General features: G+C 38.7%; 1 protein-coding gene across 3 annotated transcripts; it reads left to right on the forward strand.

The window, feature by feature from the left end:
• Positions 1-1282: 1282 nt before the first annotated feature.
• On the forward strand, positions 1283-4216 carry LOC133903674 (uncharacterized). Of its 3 annotated transcripts, none has more exons than XM_062345110.1 (5): positions 1283-1578; positions 1666-1926; positions 2568-2699; positions 3200-3316; positions 3689-4216. In XM_062345110.1, the coding sequence occupies exons 2-5, from the start codon at positions 1666-1668 to the stop codon at positions 4025-4027; spliced, it is 849 nt and encodes a 282-aa protein (XP_062201094.1). In that variant the 5' UTR covers positions 1283-1578; the 3' UTR covers positions 4028-4216. The 3 variants fall into 3 exon arrangements, with proteins under 3 accessions (XP_062201094.1, XP_062201095.1, XP_062201093.1); XM_062345111.1 differs by having other exon boundaries at positions 1283-1571; XM_062345109.1 differs by having other exon boundaries at positions 1284-1526.
• The last annotated feature ends 7429 nt before the right edge of the window (positions 4217-11645 follow it).

The raw sequence follows: 11645 nt of genomic DNA on the forward strand, positions 1-11645 counted from the left end.
AGTAATACAACTATACAAGTTTACAAGAGGAAGAACTAAAGATAAATATATAAGTAAAGGGGAACAAGAGGTCCAATGTATTATTTCTCTTTGATAGGATACCTAATATCTTGCTTCGGCCAAATTTCAGGAGATAATATTTGCACCCTCTTTAGCTAGTTTAGAAAGCTCACAGTGGGGCAATCAGCTTATGTTGTTTGTCAAAAAACAGGTTCCGGAGAGTGCTAAACACTTTATTATTTCTAGCAGTTATATTAGTTTGTGATCTTAGTCAATAACAAGCAATGTAGAGTGCTAAATACTTACTATTTCTATCAGTTTTAGTTAGTATTGTGGATATTATCTAAATTTGTGGGTGCTCCGCCTTGGATAATATTTTTTTAAGTAACAACTTCTAATCAAAATGTTTATGGCAGTTACTTTTCTAACTTGGCGGTCCGTAGGATTGTTTGTGATAAAGAGATCTTTGAATGATTCTTGTCTCATGTTTGTAGAGTAAATGCTACAGTTTTAAATGCTCAAAATATGATGTCATGTCATGTAATCAAATGTACGCTAAACGGTAGAGCCACCAGGGTGTTAAACTCATGATTATGATTTGTTTGTCTTAAAAATACGCTGTGCTTCGCAGAATGCCTCGATACCAAAATATTAATAGCTCCTTAGATTTATTGATATAAGCAATATCTATATATATGCATAATGTCATCTTGTGCAATTTTTATTTTTTTTGCAACATACAAGTATTTAACTAGTGTTCTTAATAAAAAGGTTTATAGAAAGTAAAAAAACATACAATCCATGTCCCTCAACTGACTTGTAGTTTCCATACATATGCACCATCTCTCTTATCGAAACATTTTATATTCGCTGCAAATTGTTCCTTCCAGCGTTGGGAACACAAGCAATAATCTATAACAAAAGGAACTTGGTCATTTACTGAGAAAGATAACTCATAAGGAGTGTGAATATATGTATTATATTATCTGTTAATTTTTCTTACCTAATATCTATTTATTTAATTATTTTATAATTTTTTATCTACACGTCTAATATAAAATATCAATATAAATAAATATTTTAAATAATATATACGTGGGCAATATCCGGTGAAATTATCCCCCCGGCATTTTTGCCTACAAAAGCAAATTCCGACAGTCTGGCGCTGGTACAAGATCCGATTGCTGCCACGTCACAAATCAAGGTAGTCTCACTGGCATCTGGGTCCCACAGCTCTCTCGCCCCACCTGTCAATCTGATCCATGGAAAATGCCTCGCCCTCCCCACTGACTGGCTCACGGCCCCAGCAGTCTCGCCCTCCTCCCCCTCGCGCACGGATCCGCCGCCCAGCTCGTGCAGCCCCTACCCCGTAGGCGAGCGCGCATCTTCGGAGGCCGGCGAACCCTAGCACCCCACGCCCACGCCAACGCCCTGCCGGCGGTCCCTTCCCCGACCGCACGCATCAGCCGCGCGGATCCGATTCGAAGAAATCCGGTGGAATCGGGCGAGGCGTCGGCCGCAATCCAGTGAGTCTGATCGGGGCTCGTGTGGCCGCAATTCAGAAGACCATACTATAATGTTGCTCCAATTTATTCCCCTGTTCAGCTGTTTCTGTTCACACTTTTGTTTATGTGCCAATCACTTACAAGCATGTCCTTTTTCTAGATGGATCTCAAGGATAGCCTCTCCAAATTTAAGCAACAGCAGGAGAGGTGCCAGTCATCTTTGGCTAGCATAGCTGCAAATCAAGCTTCGAATTCGAAGCCAAAGCACAGGGCCCAACCGATAAATGCTCCATCTGCTCCAGCAAGACCATCACAACCTATTAAATTTTCCAATGATACAGAAAGGCTGCAGCACATTAATTCGATTAGGAAATCTCCTGTTGGAGCACAGATGAAACTTGTCATCGATCTGCTTTACAAGGTATTCCTCACTAAATACAACCTTCTTGCTTTTTCTTTTAATTACTAGTATATTTTTCTCAGGGGATGTTTCCCCCTTCTAGGGCTTCTTTCAAGCAGTCTATGCCTTACCTCACATGTAAGATGTTCAGTCTTGGTATGTATAGCCTGCAATTCAGAAATGTGCCATTTACCACCAAGATTTGGTGGCTTCGTGCCTTGCTGCTTATTATGTATTCAGCCCACAGAAAACAGAATGTCCAGAATAGATCAACAAAAGACCGGGGTAGCTAACACTAAGTTGATATCTGGTGGAAGGTTAAAAATGATGGATTGGCTAGTCTGAGTTGTCGTTTTTGGAATAATACCTTGTGTTTGCATGCATACTGCATATCAATTCTTGAAGTACCATATGAACCATTTGACTGAGTAGAAGATAGTGTACTGGTTAATCTTAGTAGAGTTAGGTACTTCACAGATATCGGAACAGTCTTATTATCATTTCTGTTCTGGTCGACTTTTCTGCATTTAGCAATCATTGTTTTGAAGTTTCCTACATTGTCACAAGGGATAGCACAATAAGTATCACTTAAACTTTCTTTATGAATTACAATGCTGCATCTAGTTCATGAATTGATGTTCCTATTTCTTCTGCATTTCCAGACAAGACAAGCTTTTACTGCAGAGCAAATAAATGAAGCAACTTATGTTGATATTCGTGGTAACAAGGCTGTCTTTGACAGCTTGAGGAACAACCTCAAAGTAAATTATGATGGGAGGCATTTCTCTTACAAGGTAAATGAATTAGCACTTACTAGTTTTCCATAATAAACTTGAATTGCTAATATTAGCGCACATTTGTTAGTGAAATGGGTGAGTGATTCTCTTTGCTTTCTCTCATAACCTTAGCTGATTACAACCCCTTCACTATGCTAATTGCTAACCTGGAATCAGTGAAGCGCCTACATTTTGGCGTGGCATGTTTTCAATGTTTGTGCCAGTCATTGACCTTCCTCTCAACGCATTTTACTTCCAGTCAACAATATGTGGTGTTTCTTCTGTGACCGTTGTAGATCGTACTGTGTCAAACTAAACATTTTATGTCCAATAAATCTATATTTCATTAAATATACTGGAATGTTGTTCAAGGGCAAAAGGAGATAAGGATATCCTGATAATTAGATCAGATGTGTGTTTAGTCTTATAGCCTTCATAGTTTTGCCTTCTTGTTTGCAGTTGAACTAGTTCTGACTTCTGAGGTCTTATGTGTTAATTTGATGTTGGCATATGTGCAGTCCAAGCATGATCTTAAGGGAAAAGATCAACTACTTGTTTTGATAAGAAAGTTCGCAGAGGGTCTTGCTGTTGTGGAAGTCAAGGATGCATACCCAACTGTAATGGAAGATCTGCAGGTGATCCTAATTCTCTTCTCGGGTACTTTAAGGTGGTGTATTAAGCATCATATGATGCTTACACTGTTCTGAAAGATACCCAACTGGTTAATAATAAAAATGCTAAAAGAATGGGTCCAAGTAGCACAGGTTCTATAACCGCAAAGGTATCCCACAATGGGTACTTGAGTTTATCTCTCTGTGAGCCCATGTATTTCATGTTCAAGTAGATATTGCACTGTCTTACTGAGCTCTTTGATATATCTGGCCTTATCTTTTTACTATAGAGGTGCAGTGTTCATTAGCATACTAGAATTATGAGTGACCAAGCAAAATCTTCTATTATTTATATTTATTTACACATGGATGATCTTGAGTACTGCTGCGCTCTAGGCTCTGAAGGCAGCAGGTGAAGTTTGGCTGTTATCGAACATGGACTCTCAGGAAGACATTGTGTACCCTAATGATCCTAAAGCGAAGATCAAGGTTGATGACGACCTGAAGCAGCTCTTCCGGGAGATTGAGTTGCCACGCGACATGGTGGACATAGAAAAGGAGCTCCAGAAGAATGGCATCAAGCCCATGACCAACACTGCCAAACGCCGAGCAGCCGCTCAGATTGACGGGGTGAAACCCAAACCTAAACCCAAGAAGAAACAGCGTGAGATCACGAAACGGACCAAGCTCACGAATGCCCATCTGCCTGAGCTTTTCCAGAACCTCAACACTTAATGTGTTATAATTGTCGCCAAATCAAGAGTGATTCATTCTACTCCCAATTATCGCAATGATATGTATTTTTGAAAGCCCTTCTATATACTGTATATGGCGCTGTAAGCTCCACAAGTTTGGTCAGGCGACGAGACTGGTAATTATATCTTCTCATACATAAAACAGCTACCGATGCCCTACTTGATACAAGTAAGATACAATTTAATTTGTAGCTTGAGACTTGAGATGGCCCGTCCGGTGCTCCTCTCAAATTGTGAAGCAAAAGCTCTTTTTTGCTTCAATTACAACATCGCGAATATGCAATGTACTGTTTGTTGAATTGTGGATCGAAGGCGAGGTTGTTTCGATATAAGTGATACTGCATGGGGCCAGTTGATCGTCTTTACCTGGACTTAGTTAAAGTGTCTTTGCCTTGTAATGAAAATAAAAATAAAAAAACTCAAAGTATGGAGTTATATAGATATAATATTATTGAATAAATATGTTGGAAGTACTGCCGTAATTTGATTTCATATGGAATCTCAAAAAGAGGAATTTATCAATTAATTTTTCTCATAATTTTTTATTTATTTTTATTAGTAAAATAGATTATATATTCGTAGCTAGTAAGAATAGAGAACAGGGGTAGATGGTAAAAATAGATAAATTATTTGAATTTTAAATTTTTTTTTTAAGATAGGAGAAGAGTTAGAAAATGAATGACGTAATAACCAACTCGTATTTTATAAGTAGAGATATATATATATTATTATGTCATTAATTGAATAGCACCATATTGTAACTTCGTGATTGTTTCTGAGCCCGTCGAGCGTGTTGGCTGAGACTGAGCTTCCTTGTAGCCAAAGGGGTCATGGCCCCTCAACATTTGCGCAAACATTTATATACTTAATAATATTTTAGATAATTTTAGTGATGAAGCTTCAAATTCGCTCTGTCTACATTATCTAATTCGTAGATCCGTTAGTTTTAGCCCCCTCTAAATTATAGCTTAAGCTCCATCACTGCAGGTTGGTAATGTTTTTAATTCCCATAAAAAATCAATTTCATCTATACTGCATGACAGGTCATTTGCAAGATGGGTCAAATGGGAAGGATGCCTAAACTAGTCTAAAAAAATGGAATGTACTAAAATATTCCTAAACTAAATCATAACCCTGCTCCGGGGTTCCAAGTTTTTAATGAACGTTTCAAGTCTATTTACCAAATCTCCAAACAGATATTTTACCATGATGATACCTTCCAAAAGGGATGATTCGTGAAATACCACTACAAAAGAGTGGTGCATCTAGAATACCATTTCCGAAGAGTGCGCTTTGCTAAAAGACTAGGTCTAGCACCAATGATATAGATATACCGTTTCTGATCTGCTCTCCCGTTTTCTTGCCAATCCACCCAAACCATGCAAAATATTGGTCAGCTATCTATCCAACAATCCAAGGTGAGCTAAATAAACCATCTTTGTCTCCTGAAAAAATAATCTGTGTCTAGTGTACATATTAACTCCATCCTTGTCAATTGTACATGTTCGCTCGAGTAAAACATGCAACACTAAATTTTCAAGACCTCGTCAATTTAGCCAGCAAGCAACATATTGCAGTTAAAAAATAATTACATCCACCCAAGACAATCTGCTTCAAACATCAAAGCTACATCTCCAGTTTGCAGATAAGCTGCAAAAACACACCATATTTCAGCAGGTCCATGTCGGTAGTGCTCAAGGATACATCGAAAGGTCCACCAGACAGTGAGTGTTTGCAAGAGATCTATTCGTTACCGCATCTGGTTGGAGATTTTAACATATATACATCCAAAACACTTCTTGTGTATACAAATTTGTGAGAACAGGAAAGGCTTATCTACAAAACCAAGTCGAAGGGATAAGGTGAAGGCATACAACCGTGAGCAGACCAAGCCATGTTGACCCTCCATGGTGTCTATTGAAAATAATAACACTCTCACATTTAATTTAATTCAATTTATGATATAACATAAATATGAATAGATGCAAATAATCAACTATCGACTAGCTCGGACGAGACCTGATAAAATTTGAGTAGAATCAACTAAAATTCGATCAACCCCAATCAGCCTCGAGTAGATACTCAAGAAGGATCTTAACTAGCTCACTCGAGAAATGTATCGACTAAAACACTCGAATAGTATATCGACTAGTTTACTCGATTAAACACTCGAGTAGAATTGCAGTGTACGTACCCGATGACGACGTGAGATACAAAAACCCCTGTCGATGCAGTAGGCGATGATAAAGATGAAGTAGTTGAAGTTGCTCTCGATGTATCAAACTACGACGACGGTTGCAATGTAGATGAATTAGAACACCTTATTGGCAATGCTCCCAATGATGTAGAGGAAGCAGATCCTGAGCAGTCGTGACGAGCGCTTTCCAAAAACCTTATTCGCCCTCTCTTGGTGCAGGATCCTAAGAGCGACAGGTTCCGAAGACCTGCTCTTTCATTCGTTGGTGCACGTCGATGCAGAGGGATAGAGTAGTCTACGTGCGACAGCACAATAGAGAGAAATTGGCAAAACCCTAATTGCAAATATGCAACTCGCGTCTCACCTTTGTGCAATGGCTGGCAGATATATATAGAGTGAGAGAAGCGTGGTTAAGACGCACCACGATCGGAGACGGTTATACTGCCATGATCGGAGTCTTGACTGACACAATTTCCATATATTTATCTGTTTGTCCACGCAGCAAAAAGGAATATAACCACAAAAGGAAGTCGGACATGCACAAACAACTGGACCTGATTTTAGCGAACTATTCACACAGGTGCCCCGCGCCCTCTGCCCCCACCCCCACCCCGACAAGGCGAGCGAGCGCACGCATGTATTCTTCTAGTCCTCTTATCCACACATGCTAATTGGGTGAAGGAGAGAAATCCTTTAAGATGGTCTCCAGCCACATTCACTAGTACGGTGGGACTAAAGAAATGCACATCCCTCACATGGTTGGGACTTTAAGATTTATTTGAAATTATACAAATATAATGGGCTAAGCCCATATATCTGATGAACACCACAGTTGTGATTTGTCTGTTGGCCCAATATTTCAGTGAGTTTGATAAATGACATCTAGTGAGGAGCGGCATTGACGATCTGCCTACAACCGTATAGGATGTTGCACCTTAGCAATCACTACACCACGTCTCGAGTGTTATCAACCTTGCCACGACACGGTTGACCTAACCACAAAGGTTAATTCCTGCAATGCGATGAAGAACAATGCAAGAATAAGATAAAGGGCAATCTGAAATTGCGAGTATGAATTGAAGCTTCAAATTGATAAACTCAACAAGGTGGGTTTCGAAGATGAGTAATGGGGGTGATCTAGTCGACACGCGTGATTACAGGAGAAAGTAGTAGTAGCTAACTTTGATCTAGACAAAACCTGAGTTCTTCAGCAGCGGCCGCTGGGTATATATGAGAGGAAGAGGGCAAGGAGGATGTGTTAGAGTCGGCCAAGGGTTGTGCATGACCAGGTGGGGCACATACAACATGGGTCTGGGCTCCGACATGCTTACAAGGCCCGGTTCAGCCCATCTGGTGGTGCAGCACCTCTCTCGGATGATTATGATGTGTAGATAATGAATCTGCTAGTGAGGCTAGATCCGTAGGAAAGTAGATTTAATAAGCTTTCCAGGAAGTCCAAGAACATCATAAACGAACTCCGTATGAATAAATTACAGCCATTTGAACCCAACTCTATTTCTACAGTCCGAATTTGAATCCAGAACATATTCAACTCAAACCCTTGCTTCCCTTGGCCCATAAACGATGTGGTGGCTTTGAAGAATAGTTGGAGAAGGTCCAGAATAGTCCCCAATCAATTTCATTTATTCTCTTTGCATTCCATATGCGTCATCCTTTTTTTAGCTTAATCCATGCCAACACTTCTAAAAAAGAAAACACACAGAACTCATGGTGCAACACCCTTTTCTCAAATATATAAAAAATAAATCTAACATAGAATGCATGCACCTCTAGTTCACTCTTGTATAACATAGGTAGGGGTGGAAATGGATGGCAGGAAATCCGAATTATCCGATTCCGTATCCGTTAAAATGCGAATATGGATATCCGTATTCGTATTCGTTTCTGAAATGGATACTAAAATGGATATATCCGAATTCGTTTTCGAGATTCGGATTCAAATGTGGATATCCGAATTCGAGATATATCCGATTCGTATCCATATCCGCCAACCAGGGAACTAAATTTTGCTAAAGTTTTAGAAATTTCAGATATGAACGAAATTCCAACCCAATCAAATTGGAACAATTTCAGTCAAATTTCATCAAATTTCAGTTAAATTTGATCAAAAATTTAAATTTTCAACATGAATTTTGAACAAAATTTGTAAAATTCCGGCCCAATCAAAGTAGAACAAATTTCATTCGAATTTTATCAAATTTCAGTTAATTTTTTTCAAAAATTTAAATTTCCAACCTGAATTTCGAAGATCGAGTAGATATCCGAATGCGGATTCGTATTCGAACTATCCGATTCGTATTCGTATTCGAAGATATCCGAATCCGTATTCGTATTCGGATTAAAATGTGGTAAATCGTACTATCCGAATTCGATTCCATGCGTATCCGATCCGTTTCCATCCCTAAACATAGGCATGGTCATATGTGAGCTGGTGATGTCCTCATCATTCTCCCCTTCTTGATTGGAAACTATCATCGGTTTTGATTTATCTTTAAGCTCGGTGTAGCTCACAAGAAAAGAAATATCATTGTGCAGCATCACTTGTTCTTTTGAAAAATTGACAACAGGAGGAAACCAACTCACTCTAGCGTTAGCTTGCAGAAGAGAGGGTGAGACAGATTTTAGCGCGAAAGAATGGTTAAATTCAGAAAGTTTTGCACAGGGAGAACATATTGTGGTATTTGGCTTCCCACAACACTCTCCTTCTTGAGAATAAACCTGTAGCTTATTTGCACAAATAGAGGAACTAGAGAAAGAAATATTAGCACTATTACGATCCTCTGCACAACATGTCTCATTATGAAAAAGAGGTATCCTAAAATTTAAATAAATATACACTCTATGCACAAGATATACTCCTTTATAATTATAATTGCCAATGATATGGAAAATCGTATTAGCAGGACATGGAAAATCATACCAAGCAAATAATTTCTCCTTTAAATTATTGAGCTCACAAAGATCATCAAATTCAATATAGCCCCAAATATTAAAGAAGATAGTAATTCTAGTTCTTCTTTCTTATCAATAATGTGTACAACATGTTTATCCTCGGCAACAACAAAAGGTTGAAAAATAGGAGTAACATGTTCTTTCACTGGTTGTGGCATGGATATAAGTGAAGCAACACACAACTCTTGTTTGTCATAAGGAATAGCAACCAAATCAACTTGTGACAAAGGAAATTTAGTAGGGATGTCCACTAATGATTGCTCTGAAATAGCATGAGTAGTAGATATTGATAGTTCATTGCAAACAAACTCACATTTAGCGATGGTAGCACCAATTTTATTACCTTTTATACTCTCCTCAGATGGTGTTGGTGCAGCATGATTCTCTTCATGAAGAGATGGGTTTGTTTGCTCAACTAGCTCATTCTCCTTCTTTGGATTATTCTTCACTTTCTGCAAGCTGTTAGTGATACAAAGAGACACAATCATATGTTTCACAGATTCTTATTTTCTCATGTCTATTCCAATTCGACTTTCAGCTTCACAAGCAAGTTGTAGCAAATAAGAGAGAGCTATATGTTTCATGAAGAAGAATGTGCTGAATTTCTTGATCAAGCTCTCCTAAAAATCATATCTCTGTAGCCTCTTCACATTCATCTCACCCAGAGCGCAACTGACAATTATGCAAGTTTTGATAGTATGTTTCTAACAGTTTTATTACCTTGTTTTAAATATTGTAGTTTCTTGAAAAGGATATCAGAATGATATGTGGTAATAAAAACATCTCTCTAATATCTTTTCATGGCTTTCCAAGATTGAGGTACCTTATCATGTCACAAGCATGTTTCCATTCATTTAAAGCATATTTAGTAAAGACACTAGAGGCAACCATAACCTTTTGCTTTTCACACAGGTCATATTTCTCAAATTCTCTGTCAACCACTACCTCCCATTCAATATATGCACGAGAATCATAATTTTCACTAAAAGAAGGTATGACTTGATCCTAGCTAGAACATCATCACATACCTCAAATGCATTATGTCGATCACTCCCTGTGTCTCGACAAAGGTGACAAGATCAAAGTTGAGCATGGTCATCTCCACTCTCCTTACATATCTCTACCATGATATGTAGCAAATAAGAAGCATACACAAGAATATGCACGCTCCTATCAACTACTAGGTAGTGGAGTCTCAAAAGTCACACACACTCAAGCTCTTACCAAGCTCTTACGAAGTTCTTACCAAAGCAAAACAGGTGGTGCAACAGGCGGCAGGTTTGTGACTAACAACTCGAGAGATGGCAAAGCAATTGCAAGCATGCTAGTACCTGTCGGCTGGTAGTAAGTGGAGCTTGGATAGGCAAAATTTAGTAGCAAGAAATAGCAAATGCTCAAATTAGAAAATGCAAAGTTGAATAATAGTTCAAAGTATTAGTCAATGCTGGCCTAACCTAGACTCAACCTAGCTCAAGCAAGCAATTAGACACTATAAACAAACCAATGCACAACTCTGATAAACAAAATAGCACAAACTGAAATTCTTATTTTCTTTCTTTTTTTCAGTTAGCCTTTTCTTCTTTCTTTCTTTTTTGGTGCAGCTTTTTTCTTTTCTTTTCTTTTTCTTTTTTTTTTGCACCTTTCTGCCTTTTCTTTTTGCCTTTGTTTCAAAACAATCCAATGCATAACTCACGTGAACTAACCAATGAAAACTCATGAAAAATAATCGAGTCTGATTAAAGGGCGCCGGCCCTAGGCTATATGGCATGTAGGTCAGCCAAGAGTCCAACTCCGACTCGATCTAGACTAGAGACAGAATTGGATGCGACATTGTTTTGGTCATTGCAATGCGTACAGAACAAATTTTAAGGTGGGGCCAAATCCATTGGAAAGTACTGGGAATAGCCTTTCCAACGAGTGGTCACATACTCTAAACGGATTCTATAGGTGACATGTATGACATTTTCAAATCAACCTGTCTGGCAGAGCTCGAAACGAACTCAAACCAAATCTAACTCTACTTGACCATATTTGACTATTTCGGACTAAATATGGCATAGGCCGAAATCAACCTGACCCCCTATCTCAAATAACGCAAGATGGACTCATTGATCACGACAATTAACTCACCCCAATAAACTCAAGCAAAGACCAAAATTAACTAGAAGCAGCACAGGACATGACGATGCAATCTAAAACTCAACAATGCATAAACTGAAAAGAGCAATAGGTAAGAGTATGCAAGATGCAATTTTTTTTGGCGTTTTTCTGGTTATGGGTAGATGAACTCATCGAGCGACGAAAGCTCTTATTACCACTTGATGAACACCATGGTTGTGGTTTGTTTGTTGACCCGATTTTCAATGAGTTTGATAAACGTTGTCCAGTGAGGAGCGACATTGATGATCCTACTACAACCGTGTCTCGA

Source organism: Phragmites australis, chromosome 21 (genome assembly GCF_958298935.1).
Source record: "Phragmites australis chromosome 21, lpPhrAust1.1, whole genome shotgun sequence".
Lineage (NCBI taxonomy): Eukaryota > Viridiplantae > Streptophyta > Magnoliopsida > Poales > Poaceae > Phragmites > Phragmites australis.